Source organism: Labrus bergylta, chromosome 8 (assembly GCF_963930695.1).
Source record: "Labrus bergylta chromosome 8, fLabBer1.1, whole genome shotgun sequence".
Classification (NCBI taxonomy): Eukaryota; Metazoa; Chordata; class Actinopteri; order Labriformes; family Labridae; genus Labrus; species Labrus bergylta.
Window position 1 is genome coordinate 10,664,401 of NC_089202.1, and position 23,190 is coordinate 10,687,590.

General features: G+C 41.3%; 2 protein-coding genes across 2 annotated transcripts; both read right to left on the reverse strand.

Moving 5' to 3' along the window:
* Nucleotides 1–1,923: 1,923 nt before the first annotated feature.
* slc50a1 (solute carrier family 50 member 1) lies at nt 1,924–6,481 on the reverse strand. Its single transcript, XM_020637338.3, has 6 exons — nt 6,262–6,481; nt 5,954–6,031; nt 5,746–5,869; nt 5,469–5,630; nt 3,048–3,167; nt 1,924–2,919 (listed from the first exon to the last, which is right to left on the reverse strand). The coding sequence occupies exons 1-6, from the start codon at nt 6,327–6,329 to the stop codon at nt 2,812–2,814; spliced, it is 660 nt and encodes a 219-aa protein (XP_020492994.1). The 5' UTR covers nt 6,330–6,481; the 3' UTR covers nt 1,924–2,811.
* A 2,323-nt stretch (nt 6,482–8,804) lies between these two features.
* Nucleotides 8,805–19,492, reverse strand: efna1b (ephrin-A1b). Its single transcript, XM_020637337.3, has 4 exons — nt 19,206–19,492; nt 10,600–10,895; nt 10,312–10,500; nt 8,805–10,158 (listed from the first exon to the last, which is right to left on the reverse strand). Exons 1-4 carry the CDS (start codon nt 19,301–19,303, stop codon nt 10,037–10,039), a joined length of 705 nt encoding a protein of 234 aa, XP_020492993.1. The 5' UTR covers nt 19,304–19,492; the 3' UTR covers nt 8,805–10,036.
* Between the last annotated feature and the right edge of the window lie 3,698 nt (nt 19,493–23,190).

The window sequence follows — 23,190 nt, forward strand, 5'->3', positions numbered from 1 at the left end:
TCCTGGACTCATCGTGTATTCATTTTTCTTTCTGCCAAACCCCCCTTTTTCCACCCTAAATGACGCATTTATATTCTCAAGGCCATATCTTATCAGCATCTTTGTTGTTTATCAGAACAGGCTGGCTTATATTTCAGGGGAAAGCCTAAACAACTGTTTCAATAGCCATGAAATTTCATTCAGATTTAGCTCTCCCTCAGGATGAGCAGTCTCAGGGGTTTACACTATATTGTTCTTCCTTCTTTTCTTTTTTTTAAATTTGGCATTCATTCAATTAAACTTACATCTTTCCAGTCCAGAGATATCCCTTCTTGTCCAAAGTTTTATGTTTCCAATATTTCCAACCTTTCTGCTTTCTCTTCCCCTGCTCACATCGTCAGCCATGCTTACACGGGCTCTAGGGATTGCATTGTCAGTGTGTCTGCAGTTACAGCTTAACAGCCCAGACTCAAATATCTCCACAGCTACTGACTGGAAGGATTACACTGGTGTAATTTTGCACACATTCAGGTCCCCAGAGGATGAGGATTACTGATTTGTTTGTTAGTGTTAGGCAAGGTAAAATGTTTAATATCTAAACGTCTTCTGTATGGAATGGGAAAAAGTGCACAGACATTAATGGTTACCCAGATAACACATGTTCACTTGGTGACTGTCAGACTTTACTTTAGCGTTTCCATTGGGTAGGGGTTAAGAGGGAAAAGCCTGAACAACTATTTGAAGTTTGTTTCAGCAGTATTGTTTTTTGTCTTGTGTGCACAAGTTATTATCTTGTTTGAACAAGTTGTTATCTTTGTGAACGAGTTATTATCTTGTGCCTTATCATCTAACTTGTTGTACTCACTTCATGCTCAGATATAAAATTTAATTCTTATAATACGTATTATGAATAACAATATAAGAAGCTAAAAAGTTTCACCAGAAGCCTATGTTTTTTTTTTCAGGCTAACAAGTTGAATGAAGACAGAGAGCATGGTAAACAAGCTCACTTTGAGCATGTTAGCATGTTGTTGTTCACATTTAGCTCGAACATTAGTGTACTTATACAGCTGGTTGCTAGCATTGCTGTTAGCTTACTTATTGTCATGTTAAATCAAAACTTAAAGAAGCAGCCAGACCAATTTTTTTGAATTCTTTCAATTGTTGTCCCTGTTTCCCCATTCCCACCTCAGTCTTGTTTGTACAATTTCCCTTCTGCTTTCTAAACTCTTCCTCCATAAAGAGTCAGCCTTTTTCTCTTTCTTGTTTTACTCTTTTAACTGTAGCTCATTTATCTCCCACCTTCAGTCCTCTAACTTTTCTGTGTTACACTCAATTCCAGCACAATACTGTTTTGTGTCTATGTTTTGTGTAAGGGGAAGGCGCTTTGAGCTCAGGAAGAGAGAACGATGAAACACACACACAAACACACACTTGGGATGAGAACCTCTGGCATGGCCTTTCCCACCACTGCCCTCTCTGTATCAACACACTCGCACAAACAAGCTCTTTCACACTGCTGCACCATCAAACAGGCTTTTGTCCACACACACACACACACACACACACACACACACACACACACACACACACACACACACACACACACACACACACACACACACACACACACACACACACACACACACACACACACACACACACACACACACACACACACACACACACACACACACACACACACACACACACACACACACACACACACACACACACACACACACACACACACACACACACACACACACACACACACACACACACGCTCATTACTGCGTCCAAAACAAAACCCTCCACACTACAGCACAAGTCATCCCACTTCAAAGGGTCAAGTGCGGCTTTCTCTCCTTTGCAAAGCAAAAGCATCTTTCATATCCACCATGTTCAAAGAATAACCAGCAATCAGATGAATAACAGTCAGTGTTAGTTCAGGTACAAATGTATTTACATGTCACCTATTAAAGACCTTACATACTTACATAGCTTACAGCTGTTTAAATTGCATAACATGTGTCTTTATTACCGACAATAAAGAGGAGAAAAGAAGACCCCTTCAACCATTAACAGCAGCCACCTAAAAAAAATAAAAAATATTACCCTTTCTTGTTAAATTGTTAATCTTTAAATATGTCGTCCCAAGAGCTTAGAAAAATAGCAATTATAACATAAGAAGACAATATTTTATATTGGACGCAAGCCAACATAAATATTCTGTTTGAAAAAAACAGAAAAATATATAGAAAACACTTATCAATAATAATCATTTACTGCCACTGACTGGATATTCTGTCTGCATCATGATGCAGACATTAGTACCAACTCTCAAGGAACATAATCATTGCCTCACCAGAACAATGAGAAATGTATGGAACTCTAAACTAGATTACTCCACAATATGGGTACAAGAGACCAGAGGATATATATTTGATTTGAAAATAGCAGCCACAAGTAACAACTCCAGAAACAATCTTTGGCTAATACAAAGTGAAGAAGATTCAATCTACTTCACTTGTGAAATGATAATAAGTCTGTTGACATGTTGGCCATTGTTCTTTGATGGCAAGCACAATCCAACAGAAGGCACTTTAAGGTCATGGAGTGGAGATATTTTAACGTAAACTGCAGAAACTGATGCAGAACTCAATCATATTGTCTCCCCTCAACAAAAACAAGTCTGTCTTCTTCAGTGGTGTCATCCAGTTTGCTTTTCCAATGCGACTCTGCCTGTCAGTCTAATAGAATAAACTAGACGAGTGATTGTAGAGCTTCGCTGCAGCCCGCTGTGAAGTCATTCATCTCTCCCTTATATCTTCATATCAGCATAGACTTATAGGAAGGTGTGCTTTGACTGACTGACGCAAATCTTCGAAACAGATACAATCGGACGAGGCTGGTGAAGATTCCAGGCGTGTTTGGAACCTGAAATGAAATACAGACAGGAAGAAGTAAAAGAATGAAAGCATTAAGGATACTGGCACGCTTTTGAATCAAGAAACGATGTTGAGTGAGTCTTTGTTGATTTGGGTGCATGTTTTGTTGGGTCTTACCAAAATAAAGTAATCGCCCAGCTGGAGGCCGTAGAGGACCCAGGAGGTGGAAGTGAAGAAGGTGGCTACAGTCAGAGGAAAGGACAGGCGCTGCACGTCACCACTACGCACTATCGCTACCTGAAACAGAGGAGACACAGCAATAAATGACTCTCAAGTTCCCATCTTTCCTTGTTTTGCTTATTTAACGAACTGCCGGCAAATTAACTGTTGTGTTCCCCTCATTATTCTCTTGAAATACACCAAATCCAAGTTATCTGCAAAGCACCAAACTTCAGACAGTGTTAGCAACTAGCTAGCTAGCTGGTCAATAAAGTGAACCATTTACAGTAACTACAAAAGGAGTTAGATTTTTCCAAGGATTGTACGCAAAGACCTATAGAGAGCCCAAAGAGTCGATTGGATACACATCAGGAGGCCAAAAACTCAACTTTAAATAAGTAATAATATTGCTTTGTGTCTGCCACATGTAGATATGGCTAGTTTGCTAATAATATTGGCTTTCTATTATAAATACACGTGTTGATAACAGGTCAGTGTTTAGTGTACAGCCTGCCTCTGAGTCAAAGGCCCGAAACATATCGTATACAGTATGGATTGATCCAACGGAATCCAAAAGGCGCTTTGCTCTGCGTTTAGATCTACTTAGAAAATTCAACAATAACTGAAAGGTTCAGGACTGATTCGAAATTGCAACCCTCTTAAAGCTGTTCGAGAGAGACTGTCTGAAAATGTTAGGCGTTATCACCAATTATAACTCTCGCAACGTCACCTTTTCTTAGGTGGCAGTTTTTTGTCCTCTCTTTTGAGTGGCTTAAAAGGAATGACACAACCCTTTTTTTAAACAAAGGAAACATTATCACCAATTATAACTCTCGCAACGTCACCTTTTCTTAGATGGCAGTTTTCTGTCCTCTCTTTTGAGTGGCTTAAAGGAATGATACAACCCTTTTTTTACACAAAAGAAACATTGTATGAACTCGTTGTCTAGTATTGCTCAATCTGACCAAAGTATTTGCTGAGAAAACAAAACCAGTCAAAACAACATTCTGTACAAATAAGAAACCTGAGGTGATCAGACAAGTTATAAACCAGCCAACAGTTCTACCTTATAGTCAGACAAAAACATTCATTGGAGGTCAAATCTAAACCGATGTGTATTACTAGTATTAAAAAGTCATATTGGATTGGTTTGACATTTACTCATTAAGTATAGAGTTTGTTTATAGGTGCCAACATACAGTCTTATAAACTGTAAGGAGAAAAACAGAATGTAACTGGAGGGGATGAGTCAGGGAATAACAGGAAGACACAGATGAAAGAAAGAAAGGCAGGAAACGGCAGACTGGGGGTCATTCAGAGCCGTGAGGCAGATGGAGGGAAGGAGACAAACAGGATAGTAGACGGAGCAACAAGATGACACAGAGAGACAAAAGGAAATAGAAAGAAGCAGGTTTTTATTTCTCCGTTAGCAGATATATGAGGGGAAGACATGAGGAGATACTGTGCTGAACAGATGCTGTGCTGAACAGATGCTGTACGTAGGAGGTTGAACAAGGTCAGAAGGGAAAAGTAAATGTTCTGTTTATACCTGTATGGACTTAATTTAGTGTGAAGGGTTAGGGTTAGGTGAACCATGTACAAATATATGAACAAAAGAATATGCAGCAACAGCTCAACAACACCCTCAGTGCTTAGAAATCCCTCTCTGCAAAACTGCACCTGTGTTTTTAAATAGATCATTTGCCTGAATAAATAAATGATTAATAAACCTGGTGTGTCCATTTGTCTATTTTATCATGAGTGCTCCAAAGCATGAGCATCACAATTCAGCACTCTTGAGATAATGGACCTCACCATGTTAATGCAGCACTTTGAAAAGCTGCCATTGACTGGGTCTTAATGAGTGGAAAACACAGCAAAGATGATTTACACTTTGAGTTGAGCATTAACTCACCAATGTCAATACTCATCCTCCTTCAACAAACATATTGTGATAAAAAAAAAAAAAAAAAACAGCATGTGGATGAACTAAATGTCTTTGAAAGTTAAACATAACATCTCTTTGGGAACAGAAACTTTAAAACCCCCCCAAAAAAGTTCTCTTTGACTATGAAACATTAGTTTGATGTGAGCTAGGGGTGCTACTAGTGCATTGAACTTTTGTTATTGACATATACTTTTTGATAACGAATTATATGCCTGTCGATGAATAAATAAAGCCTTTAAATGTTTAATCACCTATATAAGTTATGATTTGATAATAATACCAGCATTATGCTTTTACCTTTAAGAAATGTTCTAACCTATTTCACCCGAACTGTGACATAGTAGTCCACATTTTGTCTTCCCCTTAGCTAATAATCCAGTTCATTTGACTCTGTTCATGCTGTCTGTATGCAGTGTGTGTAGTGCATGTACCAGGTCTGTGAGAGGGGACATGTACATGCTGACAGTGATCACGCTGCAGGTGAGACCGAGCTGGCTGAGCCGAGTTTCCCCCTCAGGAAGATACGTGGTGAAGTAGAACCAACCGCAGGTCAGTACCATACCTGCAGCTAATGTCTGGGACATCGCCAGCCTCTGAAATACACGCACACGCACACGCACACACACACACACACACAGACAGAAAAAACTGATATGCAAACAATTTATTCAAATAAAGTCAGAGCCAACTTCTGGGGCCTCAGCTGACCTTCTGTTTAGAGTAATGAAGATACATGACGATGTAAAGGATCTGCAGCAAGGCTCCTATGACATTGACCAGGATGATTGTCTGATCTGATTTCAGAACACCATAATACAACCAGCCAAGGTTACTGTGGAGACAAGAAAAGCATTAGAGAAAAGAAGTGCTTGTTTAGTGACCATACAGAAAGGATGAACCACACACACATACTCACTTAAGACACGTTGTGAGAAAAGGTAGGAACTGGATATTGTCCGCACTTTTGTTTTCTCGCATCTTCTTCAGGTCGTTCCTTGAAAAACACAAACGATAAAACAAGAAAACAAGCGAAAAACGTGAATCTTATATATGCTTTAGTTTGGGCATTCATTGAACATTCCTGCAGCTGACATGGTAACAGACAAACAAAGGGTGCAAGTTAAGAAAATCCCCTCCATTTATGGCCCTGCCTTCATGTTTTCTACACACTTAGCATCAGGAAATGTCATGGAATGCATGACACAAATGAGCATTTCAACTTACAGTCCAGTCGAGAACATCCCGACTGTAAACACGATGCAGGTCCATGACAGAAGCTGCAAAGTATCCATAGAAAGAGAAGAAATATAAAGCAGACTTCACGGTTTGAACTATAGGGGCAACGTGTCCTTTGATCGCGGATGCTTGTATTGACGTAAGGATAAATAAAGTACGATATGATTCCCTCCTCCTCTCAATTTCCGTGTTTGCAACCAGTGTGTTCAATGTTTCTGCGCGCTGATTGGGTACGGAGTGAAGAGGGTGGGAAAGATCGGCTCCAATAGGGCGCTGAAACGATGGCGGACGTCGTGCTACGTCATCACGTTATGAGAGTGAAAACTGTAGTTTCCAGGAATACATTGGAGCCTATGATTGGAGCCCATAAAGGTAAATTAAATTAATATAATAAAATAAAATAAACGTGATTGATCTTACATCCAGAATAAAATATAGCGCATAAGAAGGGCAAGATCAAAGCAAGATGAGCAGATGAATATCTGCATAATTAAGTTCCTCCAAAGGAGTCAATTGTACCTAATAGGCTACTGCATTGTTATAAAAACATGTTAACATTTATGTATTCATGTTTGCATTGTTTTCACGACAGTCCATATTTAAGACGAGTTTTTAAGCTTAGGGTCAGGAGTTGGAACTCCCCTGATTTTAATAAAGAGAGGTTTTGTTTTACTCTCTATATGGTCAGCATGACTCATTCTGATTAAAAACAAATATTACATTGTCTTCTTTTACTCTGCAAGGCACATTATAACATTAGCTGCCCAGTAAGAAATAGAAGTAATGACTTAATTCTAATATTATTCTAAATATCCATTATTTTCTTTCAAAACATTTTTTGAGTTTTTGAGGAATATATCTAAAACGACTCAGACAATCTTTCCCCTGGTGTCCCGAATGGAGTTTTCAGAAGTTTGGGAAAATAAGTTGTCATCATCTTGATCCTTTTGTAACATAAAGGATAGCTTGCAAACTTGAAAGACACGAGTGTTCAGATAATCTTACACAATTCAATTTTAATTGAATTCAAGAACTTGATTGACTTTGAGTGCTTTGAAAGGCGACTTTAAATAAAATGTATTATTTTTTTTATTTTTTTTCCATATGCATCACTTTAAGTAGGCAATTCTGGCAATGACTCCCTTTTATGAAGAGAGAGGTGAGGACTCATATTTAACGTTCCAACCTATAATTTTTGACTTCTGCAACCTCGCCATGTACAGCAAATTTTCCGGTGTATTTAACCTTCACTAAAAAGTCCTCATTATATTTATTTCCCCCATTCTTACCTCCCACACACTCGTCACTGTAAAATCTCTTTTCACAGAAAACTTTTGTTCATGTGAAATCTCTCAAACTTGACCTTTAACAACAGTCTTTGATGTATAATTTTCTCCCTTTGTCTGCTTCATTTCCTTTTCGCTCAAGTGTGCCTGACATTTAATGTTTTTCACATAAATCTTTATGCCTTTTAATGTCATTTATAAACCTGCCTCTGTGTGAGAGTGCTTTTTCTTCGTAATGTCACTGTTCCTTCAGATGCTGCAAAAAATGTCCATCTTTTCAATGCCTAGTGTTTAAATGTGTCTTCTTTATAAGGGAAATCAAAACATTTCCAAATATGTATATTTCATCATATTCTTAAAGTTATTTTAAGTATTTATTTCATCATCATCCACTATTATATAACTTTTCATTCAGAAATGAAACTTTATTCCCATCTGTCTGATGGATGTGAATGATTTGGCACAAGATGGGCACCATGCATTTCATAAATGTTACAATGCTCATTGCTGTATGACATCATCCTGAACTGAAACAGGAGTACTTTCAATGGATGGATCCATGTTTGATTTGTTCAGTACAGGGAAGGCTGTCCAGCATTCACCTACATGAGTGCTATTGCTACAAGATTTTTTTGAGGCGGTGAGATCATCTGCTGTATATTCAATCTATGATGTGATGATGGGAAAAAAAGACACCACGGCTTTATGTTCTTGTTTTGATATATATGTTGTGTGGTTTTACAGGTGATGGTGACTTTTGACAGTTTTCAGTCAGTTCGGAGGTTTGTGGACTGTGTAGACAGACGATCAGCTTTCCCTATGAAGAGGATGTACAGAACAGAAGACGACAGGGCAGAAAAGGGGAGAAAAAGGGGTGAAAGAGTGTGAGAGAGGAGGCGAGAGTGACACCTTCACACCCAGATGTCAGTTTGCTTGTAGGCCTCCTTCATCGGCCCCCTCTCCGCTCTCCTGTTTGGTTTTAGAGGGCTGTGAAATCCAAGCCAGGCCGAGCCGTGTCACCGGGGGATGAAAGACAGAGAGGGCAGAGGCAAGGGGATGAGAAGTAAGAGGTTGAGAAAGACCCGGGGGTGGAAATGTGGAGGTTACCGGAGAGATTTCATTGGACGGGAGATGGATATAGCTTTGCAAAATTATTGTCTCATCCATCATAATCTCAATGATGTCAGTGGGATTTCAGGATCCAGAGATGGTTTGTGCAACAAGAGCTAATAAAACCCAGACATATATTTTTGATGACATCACATTTTTTATTTCACTTAAGATTTTCACATCTCAAAACAGATTTTTATAGTTTTATCAATGTACAAATTTACATATAAACATTTACAAAATAATAGTTTAAAAAGGAAAAAAAAAAAAACTGTAAAAGAATTCTGGGAACTTTAAGGTTTGACTAAATGCAAGGTGGATAACTTCTGCTAGTCTGCCAGTGTACCGTGATACTGTCAACACAGTGGAAATGAGAGAATGTCCATAAAAACTGAAGGAGCTCAACTCCATTAAACGCTGTCTGGGGGACAGTGTTGTTTTTTTCTTCTTCTCTTGATCGGTGGCTTTCAACCTTATGACAACATCAGAAAGACTTGAGTGGGTGAGAACTTAATAGCACAAAACATAAATAAATATTCCTTCGGTAAAAAGGAATTCTAGTGTTAAAAGAAAAATCATAAATAACATGAAAAATAACAAGTTTCTTTACTGTCTTGTCTGCATAAGTAGAATTAAGCGTCACATTGAAGGCTCATAAGCCAAACAGAAAAGGTGAAAAAGAAGGTTGAAAACCACAGGTCGGATTGAAACCACTTTTTCCTGTGTTGTCTTTACAGTGAACTTAAAATATGTATGATGTCAGATTCTTTCAGCAGCTGCATCACTGTTAGTGTTTGTATCACTGTGATTGAGACAATGAGTTTATTTTACAGATTTGAGGAGATGAAAGAGGGCGCTGAATGCTACACAATAACATGACAGAAATCCTACAAAATGTAAACCTAACTTTGGCAGCAGTGGACAACATTCCCAGTACACAGAAAGAAAAACGATTGTGGGAAAAAAAACAGTTGGATATTAGGAGAACAATGACAAATCTGTACCAATGGTGTGGTAATGCGGGGGTGGGGGGATAGGATAAGAAAGACGATGTATCCTCTTGTCATTTTCAATATGATGATAATCAATGAAGTATCTTGATCAGTTTGCTTGCTTGAAGATTGAAGACAAAAAAAAAAAAGAAAAAGTGTAAAAAATTAGAACTTCCATTCCCGTTGAAAAAAAAAAAAAAGTTCAGGTCCTCTTCTTTGGAACGATCCACGTCCAACAATCACACAAACATGCAAACACACACTCACACAACTGTCCATGCTCGAATAAAAATCTGTATAAAAAAAAAGTCTCTGAGTGTTCATGGTCCCAATGACCAGCATCGGGGTTTGCATTGTCTCTGTCTTGGCGCGGCCTTATTGTAGCATGAGTGCTATTAAGACTGGAAGCATTGTAAAGAGGAGAGAAAAGGAGACCAGCTGTTCTCCTGAACTGCCGATACTCCTCTGCACGTTTGGCTCCATCGCAGCAGGGTCATCTGAGGGAAGAAAAAGAAGAAGGATAGTCAGTATTACATTTCATTATTCCAGCTTGGTAAACACAGCCAGCTGAGCTCCTCTCAGACGTGGGACGGACTGCTGTGACTTGCTGTTATGTGTCTGTCTGGGATTTTATTTTGAAGAAACCTCACCTGCTGGGAGCCGGGTGGAGGGGTTGTGAACTCCTCCTGCTGCAAGAAACTTCCCTTTTCCTCCCTCCATGCTGTTTCCTGTATCTTCAGCCTTGGATTTCTCTAGGTGGGTCTTTACGGAGCTTTTGTGCCCGATGACATCTACTTTAAGTCGGAGACAGTCCTGGCCATGGTGGTGCATCGGCTTAGCTGTGAGAAGGCAAAAATAAAAGAGGAAGGTTTAGAGAACAAAGACAAACAGGATTACAATAAATGATCTAAAATTCCAGTCTTTTTGTTGATACTTACAGATATAATAATAGCTTTCTCCTTGTTTGAACTCCTTTCCCAAGGTAAACGGGGTAAAACGCTGGAATTTCTCAGAGAACTTCTCAGGAACGTGGGCAGCGAACGGCCGCGAGCACTCCCAACGCAGCTGGTCGAAGGAGTGGGGTTTGCAAACCTCGTAGTCCTCCTTCTCCACCATGTAGAGCACGTAGCGTTCGGCCGCATGCAGCGACACCTCTCCGTGGCTGTAGTGGGGGCAGATGATGTCCAGGTAGTCGTTGATGCTCACTTCCACCGTGTAGTCATCCCACAAGAAGCTGCAGGGAGACAGGAGGAGAGAGGAGGTTACTGACACATGTCTTCCCGGAAGAATGAGAAATGTTCAATCAAGCCAAACATGATCCGTTATAGTTTCACACACACACACACACACACACGTTGGAAACACACCCAGACAGCTTGGCTCACACAACATGCGTGTTAATAATAATATTAATGAGGCTTAACTACACACACACACATTAATCACATGTTACCACACAGGCACAGCTGCTTGGGTGTAATCAAGGAACCACGTGAGGGTGTTTTTGTTGATGTGTTTTTTTAAGTGTACTTGTGCAAACTTGTCATAGTGACAGAATTAGAGAGACAGATCTTGTCTGACGTGTTAACTTTTTCTACGCACAAAAAAACCCACACCTTGAATCTCATAAAGCCCAACAACCATCACACTCTCGCACCTTTTTTTCCCCCTGCTCCAACCCTTGTTTTGCCTTCAGCAGCGATTTACTTCTCACCTACTCGCACGAAGATGAGATTTTAAATGACAGCGTTTCACCAATCTATCTTTTTACCTCGAGCACTAGTCCACTTTTTTTTTTAAATTATGTTCAAGTCTTTGTCAAGTCTTGTTAAGCTGTTGTCTTCACCTGGATGTTTGTTTATCAGTACAGATTCGCTGTCTCTTTCTGCGTCTCTAAATTTCTCTGTGATTGCTTCAAAGACAGAGAGTAGAGACAGTCAGGCTGTCGCTCTCTTTCCCTCTTTTATCTTTACCCTTCATTTAGTTTTACAGCTCTTTTTCAGCCTCCCTGTCTCCTCTTTGCTCACTTGTCTCGCGCCCCCCCCACCCAGAGTGTCAAAATGATGTGAGCGAGAAGGAGCAAAGGAGGAGAACATCTGTGGTGAAAATGTTCAGTAAAAATACTGTAGTTTTCAGGGAAGTTATAAATAGACCTAAGTTTAACTTTTATAAGTTGTATATTTTTTATTCATGAGGTATATCTTCTCTTTCAGAATTACAAAACATTAAAAACATTTCCTTTAAAGCAAATTTAATTCATGTGTACTGCAACATGGGACAACAACAGCTATAGCATGTTGCTACGGCTAATAAAACTGATTGATATTTTCATAGCACTCCACCTCTGGGGTCTATTCCTTCAAATTAAATCTATTCAAACTGAGTGACAGTCTGTTTTTTTTTTCATCTCTTGAGGAGAGGGAAAGTGACAAAAAAGTCTGCCATTGTTTACGCTTGCTGTAAGTGTGTGTACTACCAAGCATCAAAGCTTGGGATGTGGAGGCTCTGACCCCCCCTTAGTGTTGTTGTGGCTCCTGTTAGGACCCCCTGGCCAAGCCACAGACACAGTGGCTCCAAACGTGGGCCTCTAACCCCTCCTTCCTGCCCTCTGAATGTGTGTGTGTGTTTGTATCACTTTGCACAAACCTACCTGTCAAAACATGCTTTGTTAGCGTACCACAGCTCTATACTTGTTATCCTGGGCTAACAGGCTAAACACCTCCCTCCACATTCAATCACTGCTTTCTCTCTGAGAAAAGGCTCTTTGTAAGAGTTTAAACTGTTGTGCAGGTGTACGCCTTTGTTTGTGTGGGGGTTTTTTTAGGGGCAAGTGTTTCAGTGAAAGGAAGAAACGCAGCCTGTAGCAGCCTAATTGGCTAAACACTCTTTACTTTACCGTGTTCCTTTCTGCTTTGTTTTCTTTGAGTCGGACCGGTAATAAGAGAGTTAGAGAAAACAAGACACTCAGAGATCTCAAGTTGCTTCCTCTGATGTAAGGTAAAGTTTAGAATTGTTTAGGATACACCTTTTCCCCGTGGTGTCCTTGGAAACACATGGCTTGTCAAAGGCCAACACAACAGATAGATTCTGTTGCTAATTTCATTCACGACTCATGCTTTTAAGAAAAACTCTCCTTTTATCTTCCTCATTTCCCCCACCTTTCACCCCTCTCCCACATTGGTCGGGGCTAATTAAAAGCTGTTAGGGGTCTGGGGCCAACATGTTCTCTAGAAAAGGAGGGGAGGAGGAATGAATAGGGTGTAATTATACCCATTCCCTCCCCAAAGACAGAATGCCTGAAGGCTACAGGACCCCTGCAACCCCTGTGCCCTGTCCCCTGCAGAGCTTTCACTGCTGTGGGTGTGTGTCAAATGTTAGCCAACATGACTAGGGGTGTATTCTTAGTTGTTGTTTTTTTTAACAGTTTCACATTTCCAGATTCAATAATGTTGTATTTTTTTCTTTTGTTTGTATTCTCTTTATTGTGCTCCTGTCTCTAGTGCGCTCTCTACTCGATTTCACTCACTCCTGCAGACACCCTTATCTCCCTGCGGCTCCTCTCGCCTCCTCCAGCTGAAAGTTCTCGGGAGGGTGAGAGTCGCAATAATGTGAGAGAGCGAGGGCCAGGTGTGTGAGTCTTTGCAGACCTACTTTTCACACCGCTTCATCTTCCCGTGTGTGTGGGTCTGTCTCTGTCTGTGCGCATGTTGTCAGCTGAGAGGGATCCTCTGAAGACCCTTATTCAGGGCGTCTCATGCCGCGGGCTCATGAGCACATCTGTTTATCAAGGCCTACTGAAGCCTCTTGTGTGTTTTGTGTGTTTGTGTATGTATATATGTGTGTGTGTGTGATTTCTCAAGTGCAGGTAAACAGTGAGGGTTGAAGGTGGCTGTAGTCTTGCTTCCTTTCTGCCAAAAAAAAAAAAAGGTCATTTCTCACTTCAGAGCTACTCTAGCTTTTGCGTCACTGGAAAAATTGTGTGTTGTAAGGATATAAAAAAGGTATAAAAGTGAAGTAAGTGACTTCTTCAACACATTCCTTCCTAATTTAAGCTTGAAGGCTTTGCCATTGCCCTTGCACTGCTCTTCCACCTCTTTCCTTGTCTTTCTTCCTGCCATCTCTCTCTCTCTCTCTCTCGCTCTCTCTCCTTCCCCCACTTCCCCCCCCCCACCCTGACAACCCCACGACCCCTCCATTTGTCCCCTGAGCTCTTGCTGTTTTCGCTCAAACAACTGACAGAGGAACTCTTGTCTTTCTCCCTCTCTCCGGGGAGAATTTCAAACTGGCAGCCTCGGTCGAAGGGTTAGAGTTCAGGGTCGCAAATTCTCACACTACACACACACCAGCATCTGAGTCAGCACTGAAGATATTTGTGTCACACACACACACACACACACACAGACACACACACACACAGGGCGAGTCAGCATCACTGAAACACTAAACAGATGCAACCCCTCATACACCCCACCGTCACTTGCTCTGCAGGTAATGAGTAGTAAGTGTTCACACGCTGGAATGCCGCATCAGGGGGCTGCGGTTTGGACCGTTTACTATGTCCCCACTCATCAAATTTCAACTTGTACTCTTACACACTTTTACTTTGAGGTGTATACTTAATACCCTATTAATTTGCGGTGGTATGGCACATTCACACCTTCTTTCACACAGGCTGAGGAGCTGTCAGGGGGTCTAATGGGTTTAGCCACTCACTAGTGGGATACTCCATTATAGCCAATCTAATATACACTGAGAAGTCTCTTTGTATTAGCTTCCAACGTAATCTACCTTCATTCTTCCTCCATCTCATTGCGCTGTAATAAGACACCCAGGGGGAATTCTTCTTCTATAAAGCAGCAATGTAATCTTCTGTCTCTCCTTGGATTATAAATGCAGCACGCAACACTGTATTTCTACTTTTTCTGGAGGACTCTCTGTACCTATAAGACCATGCATGGCATAGTCAGAATGCAGATAATCTCTTATGTACTTTGCAAACGTTTAAAAGTGTCAACACTGCCGTTTCTCACTTATTCAATTCCAAACTTCTCCCCTCCCGTCATCCATCACTGTCCACTCTCTCCTCCCTCCGTCTGCCTCTCCTTTATTCTCTCAAAATCAGCCCATCCCCCCCCCTCCTTCTTCTCCATATTCTCCTGTCTCTTAACGCTGACATAATATACCAACGCTCTTCATCCAGGCTAATTTCTCAACACAAATCCCTTTCTCCAGTTCACCCTTCTTTCACCCTGGCCTCTCCTCCTCCTCCTCCTCCTCTGTGCCCCTGAAATCTTTTCACCCAGCCTCCCTTTTTGTAGCCTCCCATTCTATCTGTGATGAATAGAGGAAGGCCAAATGGTATCATGCTTGGTTTAATATGTTTCGGGGTCATGAAGTGTTAATTTGTGCGCCTGTGTCTGTCTGTCTAGCTGAAAGAGAGATAGACTGAGAGAGGGGGAAACAGTTCAGCAACTTCTAAGAATTAACATTAAATATTCAACTTTTCTTATTAAAAAAAGTTTGAATGAACTGAGGCAAAACAAAACATCCTATTGTCCGTTTGACAGAAAAAGAGGGTTATTTTCTGCCCTTTAGGTGGCGATAGCGGGCTATGGAGTGGACAGTTAGAGCCAAAGTATGCCTGAAATGCTATGAATGAGCAGTGTACACACACACACATACGCATGCCTGCCCACTCATACTATGATAAAGCCATGCTAAAGCAAGCCTCTCTGGTGTTAGCAGAGCTGAGGCTGAGGGGTGCTCTGTCCTCCCGTGGAAAACTACTAGGGGCAAAAGACAGAAGGAGGTCTGTGAGAAGAAAAAAAAAAAAAAAAGAGGGGACTGTTGTTGGGAGGGGGAGGAAGTCTGGACCACAGATAAGGAGGAGAGAGGAAGAGCAGGGAGAAAACACAGAGGTGCATATCCCTAAAGTTGCAGCTTGTATTGGCATGAGGGGGGAATGTACATTTAGAAGTGTGTTAGGTAAGGGGACAGTTATATCAGAAGAGAATGTATGTATATAATCCCTCTGATATTAAATGTGCAGGATTCATAGCGAGCCAAATGGGGATGTTCCTGTGTTTGGAACTGATTCAGAGATCTTGGAGATTTGGCATCAATCATCTACTGTGACATGGTCAAGTTATTACGAGATTTATAGAAACTGTGACACAATAACCCACCTACCCAGATACACACACATATAATAATACTATGGAGGACATAGTGAAACAGACAGAAAGTTACATCACAGGCTCACAGAGGCATAAACATCCATAGAATTAAATCAAAAGGATGATGGTTTACTGTCTGTAGGTCAAATTGTCAGATTACATATGTGTAATCTATGTTCGTGTAGTGCTGTCATTCTGGTGGGATTAGAGACCCCGAACCAGACGGGACGCAGGCTGGGGAGGGGTAGACGAGGAGGGGGCACAGAAAAAGTGATCGAGAAAGGGAACAAAATGTCTAAAATGAATGAGTTAAAGGACGGGGGGGGGGGGGGGGGGGGGGGGGTGGGGAGGAGGATTTGGAGGGAGAGGGGAGTTCAGCCTAAACTCATCCCAGAGGCTACATGTTCGTGTTGAGGCAGGGCCTGGGTGCTTCGGAGCCAGACACAGAGAGACGGGAGATAAACAGAATATTACATTACAAAACTCCTGATAAGGATATTTGCACGGATACAAGGAGCGCAAGCTACCCTAGATGGATGAAAGCAGCCAAACAACACAGAGATAGTGTTTATAAAAGGAGGCGGTGGGAGCACCCTGTGTCGTGGCATCCAAATCCGTGCCAGAAAGAAAAAAAAAAAGAGATCTTGAATGTATTTAAGTTTAAGAAAAAAGAGAGAGGAGTAGTCCCAGCTGTTAAGGGAAGAGAGAAAGGAGTGAAAATGGGTAGAGGAGCAGGCAGGTACAGTAAGAGAAACACACAAGCACTCTCTCTCTCACACGCACACATACACACAGCTGACAGAGTTTAGTATAGTAACAGCGGGGTGGAATGCAGGCTGTAGCTAATATTAACACCCAAGTTCTCACTCTTGCCGCCGCCCCCCCCCCCCCCTCCCCCAAGGAGTGTGTGTTTGTGTGTGAGTCACACACGTCCCGGTAAGGCTGTCTACGGTAAGGGCCACTCCTTTTTTTTCTTACTCTGACCCTGCTGCACACGTTTCATGCAATCTCAGTACACAACAAAAACAATAAAACTTTTAAGAGCTGGCAAAGGGCAGCACAGGTTCAAACTCTCCCTTTATTTTTCACACACACACGCTTGTGATTTACACAGGCTGAGACATGTAGTGTAAAAAACAAGACCGGACCAGACTGAGGAAAACATGTCTACACACCTGTCATGGAAGACTACACACACACGCACACACACACACGCACACGCACACACTATGAAATCCCCAAAGGACCTGAAGTACAGGACTAAGCTGTAATCATTCAATAACACTGACAAGTTGGTGAAAAGTGAACACACTCGTGCATTCGTTGTATTTAGAAAACACACACACACACACACACACACACACACACACACACACACACCACTACCCAGCATGAATGAATGGACTGACTGCTGCCATCTGGTCACTGTCCCCATCCGCCTAAAACAAATCACTGTCGCTCACAATCCCACCAAGAATCACTAAGCATCAATTATTCACAGCCCTCTGATGGATCAACATAATTCTCCAAACAGGTGACTGATTGATCACTGAGAAGAGAGCAGGTGGGAAACAAGAAGAGAGATGATGAGAAAAAGAGAGAAAGAAGAGAAAGAAGAGAAGGAGGGGGGGGGGCAGAGTGGGCGTCTGGGAATTAGGGATTATGGAGGAGCAATGTAGATTAGATTTTGAAACGTGGCGGAAAAATATAATACGGGCGGCATGAGGAGGTCAGCCGATTATAGTTTCATTTTTGCTTTTAGCTGCTATTATCCTCTCCATACAAGTTTTTTTTTTCACTTGTTACCTCTTAAGAGTACATTTGAACCACAGAAGAATGAGAAACCGCTTTTGGCTTCACAGAAAGCCTGGCAAATGAGAGGGAAGAACAAGAACAATATGAAGAAGAAGAAGAAGAAAAGTTGTATACTATTTGTGATGGTGATGTGTGAAATTATTCCTGTTTTAAGCCATCCAGTAAAGGGGATTAGTGTTGGGTTATGATTTTTCTTTTGGTTATACAACTCCCATTTGACTACAGAAATAGTCTCGAGCCGGATTAAACTATTAGACCACCCCCGGTCTCTGACTTCTTTTTAACTTTATCATCCTTTATTATTTGTGCTAAAAATGGAAGCTCGTATTTCCACCTTTATCCACATACAAACAACAACAACAACAACCCTGGTTCCTATGACTCTCTCTGTCTGTCTACTAGTCCTCTCAGCCTTACCTGGACCTGAACCTGAACCCCACCTCTCTCCTTCTGTCTGTGATGACTCAGGTGTGGCACTCAGGTGGGCTGACTCACAAATGGACTAAGCCATGACACAAGCACTCCTCATGACGTTAAAAAATTTCCATGGGACTCTTTATTCAATTATCAGGACAATCAATTATGTGTTCCTTGTTGTGGGGCTTTTTCTTTTTTCTTAAGCCCCGCGTCTATTGTCATCCTTAAAGGCCAATTAGAAAGCCAGTGATGTAATCAAGACACGACTAAAAGGCCATAATGGCCCTTGCCCTTGTTGTTGTTTTTAATCGACCTATCTTTGCCACTGCCCGTCTGTTTCAGCTCGGGTATAAAATAATGATACTGTCTTTCAGGCGTGGGGAGTGGGGATCACTCGCTCCACGCTAAAAGCTCAATAAATCGCGCGGTGATATTGCGCGTCTGTCAAGCTCCATCGATTTCACTGAGTGGTTGGATTGCATTACATTTCTGACCTCAGATCTAAATAATCAGCAATGTGTTCTTCTCTCTCTCTCTCTCTCTCTCTCTCTGACAGACACTATCTCTATCTACCCCACTGTGAAATACTTACTAAGAATAAATCTGATAATTAAATTAACCTCCTGATTCTCTCATTAATTGTCTTTCCATGACACACACACACACACAGGTGCAGTCCCCGCACACAGTGTCACAGGCCAAGTTCATACTTGTCGGTCTATTTTCTCCTGTTAGACAAGTCTGTGTCTATGTGTTAAATATAGGCTAATGTGTCCATCTGTCTGGGCTTTCACTGCTGCGTTCAAGTCTGCTTTTCCACGTCACATGAATCTGTAATTGTCACATGAATGAAGCAACAAAAAGGAGCCTGTGACATAGTTGTGTCATTAAAGCGCGTGAGCAGCGTTAGGGGTTTTGTTTATTGTGACAGTAGCAATTACTTTACATGTGGCAAAGATACAATACAAAAATAAATCTGCATCCACACGCCTTTTCATACATCAGGAAATACACACAGCCAAAGTAGTTACTGATTGATCTAGTACAACTACTCACATTAGATGCAGCCAGTCACAAATACACGCGCACATGCACTCATGCCAAACATAAGCATACAAATGTAGAGGAACACTTACAGTGGGTTCGAGCTGTTCCAGTAGACGCTGTGTCTCTCCGCAGACGCAAACCAAGCACTGATGCTCAGCGTCAAATACACTAAACACACAAAATCCATCGCTCGTCTTCACAGGAGGATCAGTTAGTGCAAGTTCTGGGCTGCAAATTACAAATATCTCTGCTAAAGAGAATCAAATGCGTAACTACGTGCACGAAAACAAAGCGTGAGTTTCACGCTCCGAGAGTAGTTATCAATATAGCTCAAAGTCAGTCAGCTCACCAAACACTGTCGAAACTCTTGACTGCACCTCACACGCTCTACTTGTCTGTTTTGTCCGCGAGTGCCCCCGCCCCTCAATGTGCCGCCAGCCAATAGGAGTGAAGGTAATCTGAATGCCCCGCCCACACCCCCCATCCCTCCCTCTACTTGAGCTTTAGACCAGAAAAACACAAAAACAACTTCATACAACCATACAAGAAAATTTGTACAAGAGTAATAAACAACAATGAGAATATCAAAGTCATAAAATGAGAATTATAATCCATCGAAAATGACAGGTTTACGATTTTTAATAATACTATTTGACCATTTATTGTGATACTTTAGTCTAGGTAACCAGAACTAATAGCCTAATTAATGCGTTGAAGTTAAGCTATTGTGGAATAATATTGGTGAATATTGGTTTGGGTCCTTTATTCTGTAATAATGTTTAAACTAATTAGTGTGCATAGGCAGAGTTTAAAATTAAAATAAATGAATAAAATGGTAGTGGATATTAAAGCACTACCTTTCCCTCTGAAAATTTGTTAAGGGTGTAGACAGGCATAAAATACTCATGTTTAGTACAAGACCCTTGTTATTGTCCAGATAAGTAAATTAACTCTCTATTGTCAACCAAGAAAAATATGGTAATATTATTTAAGTCATAGTTTGTTTGTTTTTTGGTGGGGGGAGTTATTGTTGTTGTGATGTAACATAACACATGTAGCTGGTTTGGGTTGCATTGCTTTGTGACACACGGTATCTTGCAATTCATTGTATTGCATTATATTGTTCTGTTGTTGTAACGCATTCTAATGAAGTTCATCATCTTGATTTTGTTTGTATTGTGTTTGCAATGTGTTGCACTTGAATATGTTGCATATTGATCAGGTTTGACTCTGGTTGTTCCACTGGTGGTGTTTCAATAATTCCAGAGCCATGTGCAGAGAGAGAGAGAGGTGTGTACGTTAGAGGCTCTTATTGAGCAGGTTTACCTGTGTACTGATTACGTTCTGTCAGATAGAAAAGAGTTATTACCATCCTATCAGTGAGTGGGATCTCTTAGTCTCTGCTTAGCTGCGTCCACAGACAGGTAACGTTTAGAAAACATCCTCACAGATGGAGTGGATAAAGTCCAGACAGTATAGGATTGTAGCCCCAGCAGGAGAAGGTTTCCCTCGGGCAGGTATGGAGCCTGGTCGGGGTGAGCTGGTGAAGTGTGTGTGTGTGTGTGTGTGTGTGTGTGTGTCTGTGTCTGTGTCTGTGTCTGTGTGTGCAGAAAAGCTGAGTGTGTGACTGTCTCTAGGCTTGACTGGGCAAGCTCACACATGCTCTGGCACTCTGAGAGGATCACACACACATACACAGACACACAGACTGTAGATCCTGTAGGCAGTAGGGGGTTAATCACTGCTGAGGGGGCTTTTCCACTCTAGAACGTCTCCCCAACATGAGAGAAATAGGAGGGTTGTGGGTGAGGAAGTGAGGTAATTTGTGATGAAGAATAATAGGTACTCTCTGTCATTTTATTATACATGTATACTTATTTGTACATTTGGTTTTATTTGTATAATTGTATATTTTCTGATATTAGGAATCTACAGGCTTGCTCTAATAGTATTTTGTTGTACTTGTACAGTGACAATAAAGATATCTTATCTTATCTCTTATCTTATACTCGTTCATGCTTAATTCTCCTTGCAACCTCTGGATAAAAAACAAGTGTCTGTTCATGTAGTCCTTTCCTTCTTTCCCTTTGCACTACTGACATTAGACACGTTAACATGTAGCCTATACATATTGATTTCCTCGAAGGAATGACTGAAATGTAAATACTGTCCCAGCAGGTCCAAAACTAGCCAATGATTCATGAGCCTCAGACAACAAGCAACAGGATCCTAGAGTTCTCCTTCATAAAAAAACAAGAAGTATAACTTCCAGGCCTCTTCCACACATGCACTGCTGAACATTTCAAGAACAATTCAGGATAGAGTGCCCCTAAAATGTTCTAAAGTTGTCCATTTATTTATGACCCTCACAGCAGGACATTTTCCCCCGGTTGGATGGGAAGGAGGCCTCATCATTACATATACTTGAAAAGGACGCTGCGGTAGTCACCGTAATATTAACAATGATTTCAAGGTGGTGGGTGAAGCAACACAGTCCGATGCTATGATGATTTCTTTCCTTTATATAAATGCTAAGCATATGTGGATGTATTCACAGTATTAACGAAATAGTGTAGGAAAGAGCATGAACCACCTTCATCGCGTGCACTAAGATCCCAATGTTCACATACGCACAGGAAAAACGATATTTCATCAGCTGACTCACTTGCGTTGAATTTTCCCAAAGTATTACCTGCTGCTTCACACATCAGCTCTCCCCGACTTAACGTGGAAATTTAACTAGAGGGCTAGCAGCAAACATTGTGGGTAAAGTGGAATGAGAAATTTTTGTGAAATTTTCAGGAGTTCAGAGCATGCTTGAATGCGGCTTTAGAGCGACCCTCTTTGCCAGAAGACTTCTGCTACTCAGACATGGTATCTCCTAATCATGCGTTCATGGAATACATAACCAACTACGTAGAAAGACAAAAACAGAATTCTAAAAATTCCCAACCCACAAATACACCTCCTCTCTGCTGCTGCAGCCAAGAGTGAGATGGCTAAGGTCGCCCCTGACATACATGAACCCAAACACATGAAGGCAGGCATTTCCCTCCTCGTTGCAGGCTCTTATGATCCTGCTGTCCAAACCATGGATGACTCTTATATAGTGAGACGTAATCCTCCCACAGCCCATACAGCCACACACATGGATACACACAGACAGGGAAGACCAGGGATTCTGCGAATGACAGGAAAGAAGAAAAAACTTGATGGCTCAAAAGAGGAGAACTTGCAGAAAAAGTGTTATAGAGAGCTTGACAGCTCTAAAAGTGGATTAAAGGAAGCCGGAGAAGACCTGACAGCCATAAAACCTCTCAGCAAATGGAAATGGGTGTGTTTATTTTCTGAAGAATTTGCCTCCAAGGTGGCTCAGTATCTGCCACAAGTTGTTCAGCTATGGAAATCCCACAATTACATCACATTTGTAATTAGAGTTTTAAAAAAAAGAACTCGTGTGGTGCTACCTGTACTTTTCAATACCTGATTTTCTCTTTCGCTCTCAACAATTCCAGACGCATTTTTATTGGAGGGAAATTTGATGAATGGTTTTGGGAAATGAAGAGATTCATAAACAAAAACAGATGGTGTCAGAGCGAGAAGAAAAGCATTACTTAAGCCTGGCTAGAATAAATATTTTGAGAAGTGGGGTTAAGGATATGTGGGAGACAGCTATTCTTGTAAAAAAAAAAAAAATAAAAAAAAAAGACAGAATCCTCTCAGACCATTATATTTTCAGGCTTACTCCCCTCTTCCAATTCTTCCTCTTCACTCTTACCCTGTTGGCCTCAGGCAGGGATCAAAGCTGGTCAGGGACCTCTGTCTGGAGATTTGGAGAGGTTTTTCTGAGACACACATACACACAAATAAGATGGAGAGGAGGAGAGAGAATAGATCAAAATTAGGTGGAGTGAAACTTTGAAAAGTAGGGTGTTACAGATTGACATGGGTAGACATGGAAACAGTGTGAGTCAGCCACACTGAAACATAACAGGGACCGAGCAGTGGAGAAACTCCTCCGGCAGGTGTAGGAACCCATCTGCCTAAACACAAGCATGTGCTTGCACAGGTTTT